At 37.3% G+C, this 20,072-nt stretch overlaps 1 protein-coding gene across 1 annotated transcript in view; it reads left to right on the top strand.

The window, feature by feature from the left end:
• Positions 1-1,756: 1,756 nt before the first annotated feature.
• The window catches only part of LOC142356762 (polyamine-transporting ATPase 13A2-like), a 35,524-nt gene continuing 17,208 nt past the window's right edge, over positions 1,757-20,072 (top strand). The window contains exons 1-7 of the mRNA XM_075408560.1: positions 1,757-1,829; positions 2,486-2,941; positions 4,841-4,956; positions 5,140-5,340; positions 8,005-8,162; positions 14,355-14,543; positions 17,907-18,236. Coding sequence (XP_075264675.1) covers positions 2,490-2,941; positions 4,841-4,956; positions 5,140-5,340; positions 8,005-8,162; positions 14,355-14,543; positions 17,907-18,236 — 1,446 coding nt within the window. The 5' untranslated portion in view covers positions 1,757-1,829; positions 2,486-2,489. The remainder of the gene's footprint in view (positions 1,830-2,485; positions 2,942-4,840; positions 4,957-5,139; positions 5,341-8,004; positions 8,163-14,354; positions 14,544-17,906; positions 18,237-20,072) is intronic.

Here is a 20,072-nt window from a genome sequence, read left to right as displayed (position 1 = left end):
GTCACGAGCAGCAAGGGTGGCGAAGAGTAATAGACCCTACCACAGTGCCTAACGTAAATTCTGCTCTAACTCAAATGTCAATTGAACAGAAACGATAAGCAAAGTCATCATTAATAGGTTTCAAATTACCCTGTTTTTTTTTTCGCATGAGGAACGAGAAAAAACAGTTTATCTAAATTTTTTAAAGAAATATGGATTATGAATCAGAAACTGGGTCTGCAAAAGAAATTGTGAGCATAATATAAATTTTAGTTTCGCAGCTACACAAATTTGTAATCAATTATTTTGGATCTTTTCCCGAGTGGACTGGGGATGGTTATCTTGTAAGATCTTGTTAGATTCTGACAGAATCTTACAAGAAGATGCATCGTCTTACAAGATTTTCTGATAGATTCTTACAAGATAAGCATTCGTCTTACAAGATTCTTACAAGATAGGCATTCGTCTTACAAGATTCTTACAAGATAAGCATTCTTCTTACAAGATACTTATAAGATAAACACTCGTCTGATATGAGTCTTACAAGAATAACCGTTGTCTTGCGAGGATCGAAATACACAAAACTGAAATACACAGCGCGTAAAAAAAATTTGGAGATGATGCACATGACAAAAAAACATGTAATTTGTTATAACTTGTAATTTGTTAAAACTTGAAAATCAAAACAGTTTCTTTGAATAATAAATTTACACCCAATATTAAATAGAAAGCAGGAATATGGGTTTTTCTGTATCAAAAGATTGAATGCAATGAGAAAAAATCTGTCTAATAATAAATAATTTCGCAATTTTTTATTCATAAGAGCATATAAAGTAAGGGAAAAAATAATAATTTCAGTCACATTTTTTTAGTTTTTGGCAATAAATCAAAAGTAAAAGTGAATAATTTTGTACTGATGCAGTAAAAATTATCATGAAAAGCAATTTTCTATCAAATTAATGAATAAAAATGTCAATCAAAAATACGCAACCAATTCTCAAAACTTCAATGCATTAAATGAAGAGAATTGCGCATAAAAGAACCAATGGGAATGCAGCTCAACCGGAACGAACTTGCAGGAATCGTACAAGATATCCATTCACCTTGTAAGATCTTACAAGATAACCATCTTTCGTAAAAATTTTGTCAGAACTTATAAGATAACCATCTTTTATAAGAATCTTGTAAGATCTTACAAGATAACCATTCTCTCTCGTCCAGGGTTCTCACAATTGCCCCCTCCTTGCAAAAAGGGGCTAATCTTGAATAGAATTTAACAGAACGATTTGTTAACCAATCAGAGACATTTAATAACTTGCACACGTATGCGCATACTATTTTGAACTGACTAGAATAAAATACGCCATGCTATTTCAATTAGCCGAATTGGAATACAAAGCGAACAGATTTTCAGACTGGTGGGATGGTGAGCACGATTCGCGATAACCAACCCGCAATTTCCATATTATTTTCCTCAGCGCATGAGAGGCATGTATTCCCTACTAGGTATCAAAGGGGGCATTTGTTGAAAAGATCCGTTATTTCAAACAGCTGAATTACGTCAGTCGTTTTTTTGGTTTGTCAAAAAAATTCAGATTAAAATTTTAAGTGCTACCATGCTGTTTGTGAAATTTAGGAGTAAGAGGTTAACCGGTCGAATAAAAAAAACGTAACCGCATAATTGTTGTCCTGGACGCAAAATAGAGCAGTGTTCATTATCAACCCTATCGTTGTTACCTCTATTTTTCTAGCAGATGAAATTGTTTGTTTTAGCACAGTCTCCGCTATTTCGAGCACAAACGCATTCGATACATCTTCACTTTGGAGCAGCTCAAATTCTGCCCTGTAAAGTTAGTCCTTATTCCATGTAGTTCGTTCATCTACGACCATTGTAATAGACCGACAACAAAATTGTGAGATCATACATTACATATAGGATGTATAAACCTGCACACTAAATAAAGTTCAGGTAAATTTACCTGAAAAAATACCTTAACTTACCTGAAACGTTCAGGTAGTTTTGCCTTACCTGAACTTACCTTAACTTACCTCAACTTTACCTGAAAAATTAAGGGGGCACCACCTGAACTTTTACCTGAACATAACTTAAATTTACCTGAAAAACACACCTGAACAGTTAAGGCAAAATTACGTAAACTTACCTGAAAAACGCGCAAAAATTACCTTAAAATTTAAGGTAAAAATACCTGTAAAAATACCTTAAATTTAACCTGAACTTTTAATGTAAATTACCATGTTTGTGCAAAAATATTTTCCTGCAAAATAGATGCAGAATTGCAGCAGCATTGTTTTAGGATAATTGTTTGGAGCATCATTGTTTGATCTGACATAATTGCGACATCCGGATTGTTTTTCTCTGATTTGTTTCTCTTCACAGTGAAAAGTGACATGATCAGACTATGGCCATGGTATGAATCCAGAATTGAAATATCATGATTCAGTACTGAATTGCCCTGACCCTATATACTCCGGGTGGTGTTTTTAGGCCAATGGACACGAATTTGGACATAAATTGGTTCCTAGAAAAGGCACTACCTCTTTCAAATTGGGACATAGAATACAAGCGAGAGCTGTACGGACCTAACTCAACGACGATTCCCGTCAACTCTATCTGGACAATCGCGTGTCGGGAAATCATCAACCCTTTCTACGCAATCCAAATTGCATCTGTGATTTTGTGGATGTTCGAGAAATATTACTATTACGCAATATGCATTCTTATCATATCTGTCATATCAATCGCAGTGTCAACGTACGAAACTCGCAAACAGCAGCAGTCGCTCCACGAAATGAGCAGCCATTCTTCGAAAGTCAAGGTCATAAGGTCAGAGTTCGAAAGGGTGCAAAGAGAAGGTCAAAAGGTGGAAGATCGGAAGGGGTCGATGGCGAAAAAGTCCTTTGATGATTTGGATGTTCAGGCTACTCGGAAAATAAACAGCAGGTTGATTTTTCATTTATGATATAAATCTAATTTGTTTCTTCCAAATTTGAGTATTTATTTTTCACTAACAGTTTGACATTACTATCTATTTGCTCCGATCGACAGTAGTGGCTTTACCTTTAAAAGCAGAAGAGTCTTGATGAACTGCTTAATTCAATTTTTGGCCAAAATATATAGACTTTTCGTCAAATTGTCTATTTCGTTAACAATTAGGTAAGAGATAGCTTTGATAATAGATGAGCAGCAGTAGCAAAGCTAATTTTAGTCTAAAGTTGGATTTATACAAGCCATGAGGTATTCCGTTTGTATAGGGGCGCTCTATTTTTTTAAAAATGATTTCGCCTTTTTTAGGGCAAATACAGATCCGAATGATTTCAAATCACGCATATATCAAGGACAGATGGAGTTTAATTGCACTTGAGGATTGGTGAACATCTATTATAATTTCAGTGGAAAGTTTTTTATGGCCTCAAGGGTAGTTTTATGGCCTCAACAAAGTATTTGCGTAATATTGTTTGTGAAATATTGAGTTCTGTCTCTTTTCGTCTTTTTTGTAGTCCAAAGACTTTTTCTCGCGGCTGACATGTCCTCTGGATTCCTAAGGCGTTACATGACAATCTATTTAGTACCTTTTAGTTGTAAACTTTTTGTTGTTATGGCATGAAAAATATTCATTTTCAACAATGGATTCTTGAGCTTTGCAAAATGTTCTGTCAATTTAATTAGGTCATTTTTCAGCTTCGCCTCAGCAAATAGAGACCGCATTATCTTTACAGTAAATCAAAATGTATTCTTTTTTTGTAATTTGAAGCTTGAAGTAATGGTTTTTAGGCTGTGATACTGTTTTCTTAATTTTTATTGGATATTTGCCAATTTTTTTAGGTTATTTTTGTTCTTCTTTTTACCGTTCGCGTAATGACAGGTCAAAAACCAGCTGAATGGGGCAATTGAACATTTTACTGCTTTAAAGTTGATAGATGATGGTTTCAACGGCTTCGACACATTCATCTTGCAAATTTTATTTAAATTTTTAATTTTTGCCTGTATTTGTCGTGTTTTTGTAGTCGTATGACATTTTCTAGATGATGGCTGATCCCAATAGCTTCCTAAGGATTTCAGTCGATAGCTAATGTAGCTAATGATTTTAATGACCTTAAAACAAATTCGTTTCAAAAAATATAAACACATTTTTTAACTTCGCCGCTTTTCGTTCTTTTTTTTTACTTCTTTTTACCTATGTTTTCTATTGACGTACAATTTATTTTGGTTAGTTTAGGTTTTGTTTTTGAATATTTGTCTAAAGCTGCATCATTTTATTCGTTTAGTGTTTTAGTGTAAAGCGATTTTTAATTCTTTCAATTATTTTCGAAGATAATGTGAATTTTTGAAAATTTTCTTTCTTCCTCATTTGGTGGACATTAAGTCAAAATGTGGACGAGTGGGGTCGCAACATTATGTGCCGACGCACATTACTTAGTCTCCTTGTTTAATAGAATCCTTCGCCAAAAGAATTTTTTATAACTTTGATGCTTTTCATTGTCTAATTTCATAGCTCTTAAAAACAGGGTAGCCGGAGTTGCACTAGAAAACATAAAGTATATTTAAGTATAATGGTAGCAATAATACTACAGCATTTGATAGATGACTGGCAACATAGCCTACGTATATTATTTCTTTTTGTTCAGAGGGTTGCATTAAAATTTTGAAATTGCTTCAAGGCACGAAAAAGCCCGGATTTCAATTCGCAACTTTTTACGCAACTTTTTACCCGGTTAAATGAAAAACTAGAATTTCAAACTTGAAGATGTAATAGAGGTGAGTATGTCGAACTCATATGTCCTTAGAGGTTACCCCCAGAAAGCTGAGCTTAGAAACCATCATTTCTATTCATGTGTTCAGAGACCTTGTGCCTGGAGATATAGTGTCGCTGCCTGTGAAGAGCAAACCGTACCAGTTGACTTTTGATGCAGTCCTCCTCTCTGGCTCCTGCATCGTAAACGAATCCATGCTTACAGGTAGGGACTACATTGGCTTGGGGGAAGTTGGGGGGGGGATAAACGTTTACGTATGCCGTTTAAAACCCTTAATAAACACAAATCATGCTGTACGTAGCTTTTCGGTACCATAGTGTATCATATTGTTTGGCTATTAGTGTATTGTTCCAATAGTTTCACAATCTGCGTTTTTGTTCTAAATAGGCGAGAGTGTACCTGTGACCAAGAATGCGGTTAGTGCGGGGGACAGTGACTCGACAGAGTCAGAGTTAGCAACGTCCGGGAGCGCGAAGTTTAGCATGGACACCCACAAGCGACACTGCCTCTTCTCTGGCACCGAAGTACTCCAGACAAGAACTGGTCAAGGTCATCAGCTGAAGGTGACTGCTGTCGTTGTCAGAACAGGTGAAAACTCTTTATTGGCTAGAATATCAAATTTTGGATCTTTTCAGTTTGCGCCCCCCCCCCCCCCCAAGCTTAGTGGGCGCATATTATTTGCACCCCCAGACGCGCGTGTCATATTTTTGCATAATGATTTACTATGCAATGGTACGTGCTCTGTAGCGGGGGGGGGGCATAACGTACTGGGGGGGGCACAGACGGAAAAGATCCCTAATTTTTTTTATTAATTTTGATCAAGATTGATTTTCTATGTCCAGATATTTGTGTTTTGGGATCTATTCTGTTTCACCCCCCCCCAGCTTTGTGGGAATATATTTTTTATGACCCCCAGACGCACGTGCATTATTTTTACATAGTAACGTGCTATATAACAACACATAATTTGTAACTGGGGGTCAAAAAAACACTGGGGGGGGGGGCAAAACAGAACAGATCCGTGTTTTGTTTAAACAACAAAAAGGAAGTCTTGTAACAATAGTTTAGCGTTATTTAGCATCCTCCCAACAAAATTATCGTCTATTTTGACAACAAATTTATTCTTGGGCATAGATTATGGTAACTCTTTCACCAGATGATTTTATGCGTGCTAAATAATGAGTATATTCAGAATAACTACACCCTGAATATAATTTCTTGTCTTCATTATCAAATGAAGAAAATAATGCATGTTTTCGAATTTTTAATGGCTATGTCATGGTATAAAAATGTGTCAAGGACATGCTGACTTTTATCCGACTATTAAAAAAAAGCCTACAAAATCGACAGAACAATCATCTCAAAACCCGATGGACCTAGTTGTTCTCCTGAAAAAATTGTCATTGTAACAAAACAAGAGAAACCAATGAATTCATTTTAGTTTTTATTATCTGTACGAAATCATAATAGTCCCAGGAACACCCATTCCGAACACAAGGGATTCAATTTTGCGGTAAAACATTTGTTGTGTCGAAAAATATTCTCCAATCTAGCATTGTCAACTTGAAGGCGTCAAATAAAGTCGAAGCAAAATTGCACCTTATGAAAATGGAATTATTATGGAAGTTTAAACCTCCAGTCGCTCTACATTTCGGCGGAATTTGTGAGCCATTCGCGCAGATTTTTAAACTGTCCCTCAAAAAAGGTAACCAGTTCGTGAACGCTTGCCGATGAAATTTTATGTACAGTTACGTGCGAGATATAAACAAATATGAGCTCTAGACCCCTCATAATTGTTTCAAGCGCAATGAATTAATCATTGCCGCTTACGCCTCACCACTTTCTGCTCGGTACATTTCCAATTAATATGCCTTCTGGTGGTTTTATTGGAAATGAAAAGAACATCCCAAGAGCTTGGCATGCATCACAGCAAATAGCTCCTCACTTCTGAAACCGGGTTTTGGGAGACGATCTGCCAATTCAAAAAGTATTTTCGAGTTGGAAGTTCGAAAGATCGATTGTTTAGTTTTGATCCTTGCGAAATTTACCCCACCGCCTTCCACCATCTGCCCACCTTCTCACCACCGCCTTGCCATAGTAATCCAAGTTTTCCCTGGAGAAGATTAGATCGTTCGATCAGTCAAACTGAAAACTCCAGCGGCAAATGCATTAGGCCCTTGGTGAAACTGAGCAAGCTATTTCCTGGCTAATTTTCTAATTTGAAGACTCCTAATTTTTTTGATATGCTTGTTAAAATACTTCAACATTTTTTTCCCTCCGGTGATGTATGTTTCAGCTAGCAGACAGAGTTTTTTAGAGTCGATTTTTTGCTAATTGAGCAATCCACACCACGTTTTCCAATTCAATTGATCTATATTTGAAATTGTGTTGCTCTGCAATTGCTTACACACTTTTGGTTTTCTACGCTTCCCTTAGCCTCCCTTTCTTTTATTCCCCATTACTTTTGATTATATTTGAGATTACTATGCTGTTATGTTTTACGCTGTCTGATTGTCAACTATGGACTTATATGCCGACATTAAACTTTTTGGATGATTCTCCAAAATTCTCGTTTATGACCTAGTCTTTTCCTTTTTTGCAATCCTGCTAATGGGGTCGGTGATGTCAAGGCGGCGTTGACTTTTATTTGACTATTGAATGAAAAACCGGCAAAATTGACAGAACTTTATCATCGTAAACCCTGGCGATTGTAGTTGACTTTCTGAAGAACCTTTCTTGACATCAAAACAAGAGAAATAATTTTTTAATTTCAATTCTATGTTAACAGTACAAAATCAATTTAATCATAAGAACACCCCCCCCCCCTACCAAAACAAGTTATTCACAATATGAGACTAGAGGTTGCGTTTAATTTTTGCGACAATAGTGGTATAAAAACACTTGGTCATAATTCGGAATGGTGGTTGTTCACCATGGTAAGCAATCAATGCACATAACAGCGTTGAAATGTTTGTAAGCAAAGTTCTGAAATTTTGTAAATGCTCTGAAAAAGCGCTGAGTATTCACAAAAAAGCGCTGACTTGCAGCTAAAAATTAAGTGAAAAACGTGAAGAAAAGCGCTAAAATTACTCATGAAATGTGCTGAATTTACAAAAGATAAGCGCATTTAATAAATTTCAGCGCGTTCAGCTCAATTCATAAGCAAAAATGCGCTGAAACGGTTAGGACATCTCAGGCGGAAAAGGAAACAATTTCTAAATAATGTTGGTTATATCTTCAAGTGTTTTGCAGGTTTCATGACTAGCAAAGGCGAGTTGATCCGGTCAATACTCTATCCTCGTCCAATCAACTTCCAGTTCTACAAGGATGCCATCAAGTTTGTACTGGTGCTCAGTGTCTTGGCTGTGCTGGGAATGGTCTACTCTATCGTAGATCTCGCCAGCTACGGGGTCAGTTCAACATCCAAGACAAACTTGGAGTTTTCCGTTTGTGCCCCCCCAGCTTAGCGGGCGGGGCACAAATATTATATGCACCCCACCCCCCCCCCCCCCCCCGGACGTACGTGCCATACTTCTACATGATGATTTACTATGTAATTGCACGTGCTCTGTAACTGGGGGCGCATAACGTACTTGGGGGGGGGGGGGCACAAACGGAAAAGATCCATAACTTTTGGTTTTTATTGATTTTATTAATAGCCGCCCTCATCTTCTCAGCCGGCTATTATAGCGCTCCTATTTTTACGACGCGAAGAGGAGTATTGGAGAAGTCCTTTGTTTTAATCAATTTTATTGGAGTGATTTTTGAAGCGGGAAATGAAACGCGTGAAAAAATTTGGAGTGATTTTGGTGCTGAACAAAAGTGAAGAGCGGAGCGAAAAGAGAGTGGTTTTTGTTCATACCGCTGTTTTTGAGAGAGCGAGAAATTGATGTGTGAAAAAATTTTCTCTAAGCGAGCGAAATTTTTTTGTTCACGTGCGGCATTTTAAAGCAGTTTTTTTAATTTGTTTTCGTTAAGAGGTTTTGTTATGATTTTGTTTTAATTTTAGGCTGGTTTCGGCAGTGGTTTGAAGGCTTCTGGAAATTAATATAAATTTTATGATAATTCGGTGGTTTTTATTGTATTTTGCTGATTTTCGGGCTAATTTTTGCGTATTTTGACGACTATTTTGTTTTACTGGCTCAAATGGGTATTGAAGAAATGGGGGGGGGGGGCATAACGTACTGGGGGGGGGCACAGACGGAAAAGATCCCTAATTTTTTTTATTAATTTTGATCAAGATTGATTTTCTATGTCCAGATATTTGTGTTTTGGGATCTATTCTGTTTCACCCCCCCAGCTTTGTGGGAATATATTTTTTATGACCCCCAGACGCACGTGCATTATTTTTACATAGTAACGTGCTATATAACAACACATAATTTGTAACTGGGGGTCAAAAAAACACTGGGGGGGGGGCAAAACAGAACAGATCCGTGTTTTGTTTAAACAACAAAAAGGAAGTCTTGTAACAATAGTTTAGCGTTATTTAGCATCCTCCCAACAAAATTATCGTCTATTTTGACAACAAATTTATTCTTGGGCATAGATTATGGTAACTCTTTCACCAGATGATTTTATGCGTGCTAAATAATGAGTATATTCAGAATAACTACACCCTGAATATAATTTCTTGTCTTCATTATCAAATGAAGAAAATAATGCATGTTTTCGAATTTTTAATGGCTATGTCATGGTATAAAAATGTGTCAAGGACATGCTGACTTTTATCCGACTATTAAAAAAAGCCTACAAAATCGACAGAACAATCATCTCAAAACCCGATGGACCTAGTTGTTCTCCTGAAAAAATTGTCATTGTAACAAAACAAGAGAAACCAATGAATTCATTTTAGTTTTTATTATCTGTACGAAATCATAATAGTCCCAGGAACACCCATTCCGAACACAAGGGATTCAATTTTGCGGTAAAACATTTGTTGTGTCGAAAAATATTCTCCAATCTAGCATTGTCAACTTAAAGGCGTCAAATAAAGTCGAAGCAAAATTGCACCTTATGAAAATGGAATTATTATGGAAGTTTAAACCTCCAGTCGTTCTACATTTCGGCGGAATTTGTGAGCCATTCGCGCAGATTTTTAAACTGTCCCTCAAAAAAGGTAACCAGTTCGTGAACGCTTGCCGATGAAATTTTATGTACAGTTACGTGCGAGATATAAACAAATATGAGCTCTAGACCCCTCATAATTGTTTCAAGCGCAATGAATTAATCATTGCCGCTTACGCCTCACCACTTTCTGCTCGGTACATTTCCAATTAATATGCCTTCTGGTGGTTTTATTGGAAATGAAAAGAACATCCCAAGAGCTTGGCATGCATCACAGCAAATAGCTCCTCACTTCTGAAACCGGGTTTTGGGAGACGATCTGCCAATTCAAAAAGTATTTTCGAGTTGGAAGTTCGAAAGATCGATTGTTTAGTTTTGATCCTTGCGAAATTTACCCCACCGCCTTCCACCATCTGCCCACCTTCTCACCACCGCCTTGCCATAGTAATCCAAGTTTTCCCTGGAGAAGATTAGATCGTTCGATCAGTCAAACTGAAAACTCCAGCGGCAAATGCATTAGGCCCTTGGTGAAACTGAGCAAGCTATTTCCTGGCTAATTTTCTAATTTGAAGACTCCTAATTTTTTTGATATGCTTGTTAAAATACTTCAACATTTTTTTCCCTCCGGTGATGTATGTTTCAGCTAGCAGACAGAGTTTTTTAGAGTCGATTTTTTGCTAATTGAGCAATCCACACCACGTTTTCCAATTCAATTGATCTATATTTGAAATTGTGTTGCTCTGCAATTGCTTACACACTTTTGGTTTTCTACGCTTCCCTTAGCCTCCCTTTCTTTTATTCCCCATTACTTTTGATTATATTTGAGATTACTATGCTGTTATGTTTTACGCTGTCTGATTGTCAACTATGGACTTATATGCCGACATTAAACTTTTTGGATGATTCTCCAAAATTCTCGTTTATGACCTAGTCTTTTCCTTTTTTGCAATCCTGCTAATGGGGTCGGTGATGTCAAGGCGGCGTTGACTTTTATTTGACTATTGAATGAAAAACCGGCAAAATTGACAGAACTTTATCAACGTAAACCCTGGCGATTGTAGTTGAGTTTCTGAAGAACCTTTCTTGACATCAAAACAAGAGAAATAATTTTTTAATTTCAATTCTATGTTAACAGTACAAAATCAATTTAATCATAAGAACACCCCCCCCCTACCAAAACAAGTTATTCACAATATGAGACTAGAGGTTGCGTTTAATTTTTGCGACAATAGTGGTATAGAAACACTTGGTCATAATTCGGAATGGTGGTTGTTCACCATGGTAAGCAATCAATGCACATAACAGCGTTGAAATGTTTGTAAGCAAAGTTCTGAAATTTTGTAAATGCTCTGAAAAAGCGCTGAGTATTCACAAAAAAGCGCTGACTTGCAGCTAAAAATTAAGTGAAAAACGTGAAGAAAAGCGCTAAAATTACTCATGAAATGTGCTGAATTTACAAAAGATAAGCGCATTTAATAAATTTCAGCGCGTTCAGCTCAATTCATAAGCAAAAATGCGCTGAAACGGCTAGGACATCTCAGGCGGAAAAGGAAACAATTTCTAAATAATGTTGGTTATATCTTCAAGTGTTTTGCAGGTTTCATGACTAGCAAAGGCGAGTTGATCCGGTCAATACTCTATCCTCGTCCAATCAACTTCCAGTTCTACAAGGATGCCATCAAGTTTGTACTGGTGCTCAGTGTCTTGGCTGTGCTGGGAATGGTCTACTCTATCGTAGATCTCTCCAGCTACGGGGTCAGTTCAACATCCAAGACAAACTTGGAGTTTTCCGTTTGTGCCCCCCCCCAGCTTAGCGGGCGGGGCACAAATATTATATGCACCCCACCCCCCCCCCCCCCCCGGACGTACGTGCCATACTTCTACATGATGATTTACTATGTAATTGCACGTGCTCTGTAACTGGGGGCGCATAACGTACTTGGGGGGGGGGGGGGGGGCACAAACGGAAAAGATCCATAACTTTTGGTTTTTATTGATTTTATTAATAGCCGCCCTCATCTTCTCAGCCGGCTATTATAGCGCTCCTATTTTTACGACGCGAAGAGGAGTATTGGAGAAGTCCTTTGTTTTAATCAATTTTATTGGAGTGATTTTTGAAGCGGGAAATGAAACGCGTGAAAAAATTTGGAGTGATTTTGGTGCTGAACAAAAGTGAAGAGCGGAGCGAAAAGAGAGTGGTTTTTGTTCATACCGCTGTTTTTGAGAGAGCGAGAAATTGATGTGTGAAAAAATTCTCTCTAAGCGAGCGAAATTTTTTTGTTCACGTGCGGCATTTTAAAGCAGTTTTTTTCATTTGTTTTCGTTAAGAGGTTTTGTTATGATTTTGTTTTAATTTTAGGCTGGTTTCGGCAGTGGTTTGAAGGCTTCTGGAAATTAATATAAATTTTATGATAATTCGGTGGTTTTTATTGTATTTTGCTGATTTTCGGGCTAATTTTTGCGTATTTTAACGACTATTTTGTTTTACTGGCTCAAATGGGTATTGAAGAAACCCCTTCTACTTGAGCAATATTATGATATCAATTGGTTACAGTTTTGTTGGTAAGAATCATTTTTTGTTGAGAAATATGACAAAAAAATGGCGAAAATTGGAACTATTTTTCTTTTTTTTGCAGTTTTTCGTTTTTTTCTGTTTTTAGCTAAGTTTCTTTGCCTATTATGACTTGCTTATTGTTTTGCGAAAATCTGGATACCCTATCGGCTGCAAGCAATTTTCTTTGGATTTATATGTTTTTTGAAATATTAAAAATAATTATTAACTTTTACCAGTTTTTCAGTGAAAGTTGTTTTTAAGAGCTTTTTTTTCATAATTTAGCCTAAGGTATTTTTTCAAAATTCACATAAGTGGTTTTATAAGTACTAGTTGGTTTGATGAAGTTATTTTGTCGGAGACAGTTTTTTTTGGGATCTCAATTCATAACAAAATTTGATCAGATTTTTTATCATATTTTAACAGATTTGATTTTGTTGTTTTTACTTTTTTGTTTCATGACTTTGTTTCAAGATAATCATAAAATAGTGAGGGTACGTTTTGTTTGATGAGTAGTTGAATGGCGTTTGAATGGATTTTCACTTCGAGTTGTTTCCGGAATTCTTCCCGCTATTTTTTTTTAAGATCTGTTCACACATTTTCATGATTTTTGAAGTCAAATTGGAGTAGTGATTTTGGTCACGCCGAAACAGGAAATGGAGCGAAAAAGCGAGTGGTTTTGAACTTTTTTCGCTCTAATTATAAAATAGAGTGAGAAAACGGTGTTTGAACAAAAATTCGGTTTTTCGGTAGTGGTTTTTTGTTCACATGCGGCAATTTCACTCTGATTTTTACTGTTTTTTCAATTTTTTGGATCGGATTTTTTTCTAGACGGTTTTCCCCATCCATTCACAGCTCATTCAAGGCCTAGTTTTTTGTTTGAATTGAATGTTCATTTCTCGCTAGTGGTTTTTTTTGTTCACATGCGGCATTTTGACATTGATCTTGTTTTTTTTTTATTTTTTGATCTGATTTTTCTAAAAATAGTTTTCTCAATTCACTCATAGTCCATTCTAGGTCTAGTTTTTTTGTTTAGTCAATGAAAATGCTTTGAATTGTACGTCAGGACTTGTCCTGCTATGTTTTTTACTTCGTCGAAAAAAAAATGTTTCGCTTTACCTCATTTTGCCGCTTTTTCAACATTTTGCGTGATATCTTTTTGACTTCTCTAGGCTAGTTTCTCTCTTCTCTCATTCTGCTAAAAGTGATTTTGAACATCAGCTGCTCAGCAAAGCAATTCAAAATGAACAGAGTCAGTATAAAAATTGAAGTCAGAAGTAGAAACGGGATAAACCCATAAAGCCAAATTTTAGATGCCCGCTATTTGAACTTCGTTCCTATAAGTCTTAGTTCCCATCTCTAATGCTTATTGGTGTTGATAGTAGCCCTTGTAGCCTCTCTCTAAGAAACAGAAGTACGTTATGTTCAACTACGAAATGCCATCAATATAAATCGGAATTAAAAAAGGTTTTTGTACAAAAATCTTTTTTTTTTTCAATATCTTCTATTCTTTCAATCCCAATCATGCTTATTGGAATCAACGGCGGCTATTTTCCGGCAATCTGCCGGGTATGTTTGAGATCCTACGGATCGGTAGAATTATATAAAAAGTCAATCAAGAAAAACGAAAAAGAAGTCTACAGATATATATTGATAAAGAATTTTGCAAACACATACATGTGTAACTGAGATGGGCCTGTAATTCTCACAAGCGTTTACATCTTTTTGTAGGCTGGACAAACAAACGCTAAAGTTTCAAACTTTCTTGGGAAAAATTCACAAATGATAAAGCTAAATACTCATTTTTTAAAATTTTTGGAAATTCATGGCAACGCATAGAAAGAAACTCACAAAAGTAAAAAAATAAATTTATGCAAATTAATTTGGAAAATTTTGATGATTCAGAAAAAAAAATGATCGAATAATTATGATTATACATGAGTAGTTTGTGTTCTATGTTAGCTAAAGTTAATTTCTATTCCAGGTTCCCGCTTGGGAGATTATAGTTCTATCTCTAGACCTGATCACAATTTGTGTTCCACCAGCACTCCCTGCGACTCTGACTGTAGCTGTTGTCTACTCACAGTCCAGATTGAAACAGTCTAGAATATTCTGCACTGTTCCATCCAGAATAAACGTCGCTGGTCGAGTCAATTTGATATGCTACGATAAGGTCAGAACACGATATTTTTTAATCTTTTCAACTCCTCCACCCCCCCCCGCAGGCTGATTTCCTCGCTCAAATTAAACTGATCGTGATATGTCCCCTGGACGAATTTTGGAATAAAAACGTACTATAATCAATACTATGTGTGTGCTGTTATTGATATTTTGAATAACTTTTGAGTGCTCATTTTTTATGTGGGTTGTCTCTCTGTTAATCTTTAAACCCGCCGTAATATCGAGAGCGACCCCCACCCCCTTGTGCAATTGAAAATGGTCTGATCAGAGGACACCATGGTCTGGGACTTCAACTCTTATTAGAGCGTTCAAATACTAACAGTCCGGCTTACAATTTTAGCTGTCAATTTTAGCTGTCAATTTGTGTTCCACCAGCACTCCCTGCGACTCTGACTGTAGCTGTTTTCTACTCACAGTCCACACTGAAACAGTCTAGAAAGAATACTAGAAAGAATTAATCGCTGGAACAGCGGAGACTTTGGAGGGCTATGGATACGCAGCTTGCTCTTTGAAGCAATCAAAACGATCAAACGATACAAACTCCGAAGAGATTATCAAACGTGCAAAAAATTTGTGTTTCCAGGGCCAATATGGCAGAGCAGCAAAATTTTTGGCTTCTGATGGTTTTGCATCAGTCAACAAGGCAACTCTCGATAGTTTGAAAAAATTGCATCCCCTGAAGAAAAGTCTATTGTAGTCCAAAATTTTTCATCACAAGCCTATCAATTCAGCGAGGAAAATGTTTCTGAACAGCTGAACTCGTTTTCAAGATTTACAGCAGCTGGTCCTTCAAAAATGTTTCCCAGACATTTTTTGCATGCTGTACAGTGTACCGCTTCAGATCAGTCACAAATTGCTTTGAGAGTACTGACTAAGCTTGTAAACATAAACTGCCGTGGGAAACTTACCGAATTTGTTTCACAAGCTCTATGTAGTGCATCGTTATCAGCCTTGCTGAAAAAGAAAGCCGGCATTCGCCCTATTGCAGTCGGAGAAGTCTTGAGGAGGCTAATTGCTAAATGTTTAGCCAATGAAGCAAACTTAAAAGCAAAGGAACTTTTCCAGAGCCTGCAATTGGGTGTGGGAGTGAGGGGAGGAGCGGAAGCCATTATACATTCGACTAAGATTTCGTATGAAAAAATACTCACCTCGTCCAGTTCCTCGGGTATTTTGCAAATTGACTTTTGCAATGCATTCAATTCGATAAAATGCAGTGAAATGCTGAAAGCCGTTGCCTGTTCAATGCCAGGCATTGCTGCTTTTACCAATTTCTGTTATTCACAACACAGCCAATTATTCTATGATAGATTTGTTGTTAGCAGTGAAAGCGGTACCCAACAAGGCGACCCATTAGGCCCTTTGCTTTTCTCTCTGGCGCTCTGACCCATTATAAAGAAAATTCAAGAAACTTCGCCAGAGCTTCAAAAACATTCCTGGTATCTAGATGATGGTGTCTTGGAAGGCTCAGAGGACGATCTCATTAGATCTTGGGATCTTCTATGCCATCTCGGACCTGATCGCGGCCTCCACGTCAGGGTCGATAAGTGCGAACTGTGGTCCAATGTAGATTTAGACAGACTGGATATAAGAATAGAACGAAATGATATTTCGGGCCTTGGGGTTCTTGGAGCTGCGTTAGCAACCCCAGAGCTTGTCTGCATGAAACTTAACGAAAGGATAGGGAAAATAGGGGTATTTTCTGAAAAGTTGGACTTTCTTGATGACCCTCAGTGCGCCCTAGGTATCCTACGCCACTGTATTAGGTCCCCCAAAATGGTGTATTCTTTGCGTTGTCAATCGCCCACAAGTCCAATTATTATATATCTAAAAGAAATTGATGCCTAACAGCGCAAAAAACTTGAGAATATCCTTGGAACTATTCTTCCAGAAGAATCCTGGACTCAAGCAAACCTGCCCATAACCGTTTCAGGGTTGGGTGTTCGCCAATGCCAGGACCAGTATAAAGCATCATAGGTTGGTTCTGTTCTCTCCTCTGAAGATCTTGTTTCGAAAATAACCTGTGAAAGCCCAAAAAACTGCCAAGTTTTTCAGGATCTTCATTCCAGTATAGCACAACTGGACATTTCAAACCTCTCGCAAAAGACGATTCAGCATGCTCTTGATAATGAAAAATTTCATGGTCTCAAAGAGAATCTAGCTTGTGAGAGAGAATCTGCCCAACTTCTCTCATTGGCTGTTCGACATGCTGGAGCTTGTTTGTCTGCTCCCCCCATTCCAGCTCTTGGTCTTCATATGGCACCAAATGAGTTTAGAATTAGTGCAAAGTACAGGTTGGGTGTCCCTGTCTACGACGTCGAAAGGAAGTGCCCGTTCTGTAAAGCAGGAGTTCTTGACATCTATTGGGATCATGCCATTGCGTGTCACGGTCGAGGAGACGCAATTGCAAGACATGACCGGATTCGAGATAAAATAGTGTCTGCTTGCTCATCTGCGAATCTCTCACCAGTATAGGAAAAAAAGAACCTAATTCCAGAAAGCCAGTCACGTCCCGGAGACATCTTTGTCCCGACTTGAAAAGCGGGGAAACCTGCTGCATTTGATGTAACTGTTACTTCGTCGCTGCAATCCAACTCCCTCACTAATGCGGCTACCCAGGCAGGATACGCACTTGATGCAGCAGATGAAAGAAAATATTGTCTCCACGACGATAACTGCGCAAAAATGGGAATCACATTTGTTCCCCCTGCAATTGAAGTCCTTGGCGGGATATCGGCAACCTTCAAGAAAACACTCAAGCGGTTGGCTGTGTTAAGTGACAATTGTTCCTTCCAAGCGCAGGGGTTGTCTGTAGCTTTCTGTAAACTAATGCAATCCTTGTCAATCACCGCTAATCGGGGATCAGGGGAAATGTTGATGGCACGGGCTTCCTAGTAGACTATTTTGCTTTTTGGGTGCTCGACCGCTCGGAGGGGAGATGGTTGATCCAGTACGGTTGCAATCATTGTCGACATATATGATCAAGGGGTCTGCCTCAATGATTTTGACATGCTCTTTTTGGCTAGATTTAACCAATTCAGAATAAGAAGATTCCAGATTGGTCCTTTAATGATGAGTCGCCAAAACGATTGCGGTCGCCGAAACGGGAGCCTTATCAATGTGCAGTCATAGTATTTTTATTCTTACCTGACCAAAGTGGGGAGAATAAAGACATACATTTTACATGTGAAAAATAAAAAATGCCGATGAAATGAGATTCATAAACTGTTGATCTGTTGTATTGACAACCACCGTTTTGTTAACCAAGTTAATTGCTTTTAATAAAAATCTGGCAGTTAAAAAAAATTTAAACTACAAACTTCAGGACTATTAGTTATTTTCGAGGTCTTTATTTCAGACTGGAACAATAACAGAGGACGGAATGGCAGTGCGAGGCGTCATTCCCTCATCCGGTGGAAGCTTCAGTTCAAAGTCCGTAAAGTCCACCCAGCAGTCATCAGCTGAATCCACCAACGACCCACTTTTAGTGACGTCACCAGACACACTTTTGCAAATTGGAGGAGCGGACGATGGGGTTCTTTTGAGTACCCTCGGGGTGGCTCATTCCATTTCGATTGATCCTGCTGGTAGTTCAAAAATCATAAACGGAGGGGAGGGGCAACTGACGCAAGCTGAGAATTTGAGGGGTGACCCATTGGACTTAAAGATGTTTGAATTCACCGGATGGGTAATTATTGAGTTAACGAAAACACTTTACCAATTAATCCAAATTTTATTATTTTTATTGTCAGACGCTCTTGTAGAGCAAATAAGGAATCTTTCCCTAAAACACGCACGTACGAGTTCTAAAACGCCAAAAGTGTGCCGTGTCAGAAGTAAAAATGCGAGAATTTTCTAAATATACATAGGTAGAACTAGAACATAGCAAATTGTGTTTCAAAGAAAAGTTTGCCATTCCAAAGTTTTTTAGTATTCTTTTAAAACTTGCAAACAGGTTATGTGACTCTGCTCGAAGTAACGGAGAACCTCTGGTAGCGGTCCGAGATGCCAAGTCATAATTTTGACATGACCGTTTCCGAGTCCCGTATATATACTTAGAACACTCATGTGCAAATTTTAATATTTCGAAAAATTTAATGCCAGAAGTTACAATGTATGAAGTTCCTATTCACTTAGTTAAAATGCTATTGAATACTATTTACTTTCAGCGTTTTAAAATCTGCACATTGCCTGATATAAGTAAGATAACGTGAATCTTTATTTTAAAAAAATTAAAATTCTGGCCTAAAATCTCAAAATTTTGGCTAAGTGCTTCTCGTGCGAATTAACATTACGAGCGTCTAACGGTACTGAAAAAACTACTGACAAAGAAAGTGGCTGCCAATTTACTGCCATTGCGGAAAGCGCTTAATTTTTTTGAAAGCGGTTTCCACAAAACAACTAAAAATCTTAAAATGAGAACTAGGATTTAAAAAATGTGAAAAGTTGTTACGTTTGGTTGTAAGGGAATTTTGCAAAATCCTTTTACGATTTATTGTTTTAAGATTACTAAAATGAGAGATTATACTTAATTTACCGCACAATTCTTTATGGAATGAGCTTCTGCAAAATGTATTTTGATGTGGAAAGCAGTTTTTACTTCTCAATTTTAGTTTAAAAGTGAAAACAACTGAATGGAATTTCCATTTATTTCACCACCTTTTTATCTGCGAAGTTTTCAACTATGTTTCACACGCACAATGTATTAACACAGGAAAAGTGAAATCTGATAAAAAATGAGTAAATTTAGTCAAAAATTTGGTTTGTATAGCCTAAAAGCCTGTTAAGATGTCCTGTTAGTCATAACATTTGTTGCATACTACAATAAAGTTGCACGAAAGCTGCACAATAAAGCTGCACACCAATAAAGCTGCACTTGTTGGTGTTCAAGTTCTATTGAGGAGAGGGGACAAACCATTCTACGAGATCAAAGCCAGGAATATCAATCACCACGCAAAATACAAACTATTAAATTGCTACCGAGGCTATCGTTGTCAATGTTTTGTCGTTTTTAGTGCAAAAGTATTGCTTCACTTCTATCCTCCAGAATTTTTTTCTCTCACATGAGTCATTTGGCTTTTTGCTGAAATGAGTAAAAGGAACTGATAAAACTCGAGACCATTATATCTTTGAGCCGTTCTCTTATAACTTTACCGTGATATAACTTTACGTTTCAACGAAACTGCTGAAGAAGGCTTGACGAAGCGAAACTCTTGATGCGAGGGGGATTTTGTACCCCTCAGTACATTTTTAACTTAATCTTATGGCCGAACAGTTTAATCTATAAAAATTTTGACGAGAATCCTGTCCTTTTTGAGGGAAAAATCTTTGAAAACGCTTTCTATTGTTTTTGTCAGTATTATTCAATTTCTTTTTTGAGTTGGTTTCCCTATACTTTTCAAATTTGATAACTTTCTCTTAAATCAATACAGTTTTCAAATAACTGTCAGAATAGCTCTATGCGTGTTCAAGATTTTTTGGAATTTTTTGAAATTAATTGTTATCATTATCTTTTAGAGCACCT

This window comes from Convolutriloba macropyga, unplaced genomic scaffold, assembly GCF_964194025.1.
Source record: "Convolutriloba macropyga unplaced genomic scaffold, txConMacr16.3 SCAFFOLD_1929, whole genome shotgun sequence".
In the NCBI taxonomy this organism is placed as follows: Eukaryota; Metazoa; Xenacoelomorpha; order Acoela; family Convolutidae; genus Convolutriloba; species Convolutriloba macropyga.
Note: the sequence above shows the minus strand (reverse complement) of the source record. Positions and strands in the feature narration are given on the sequence as shown.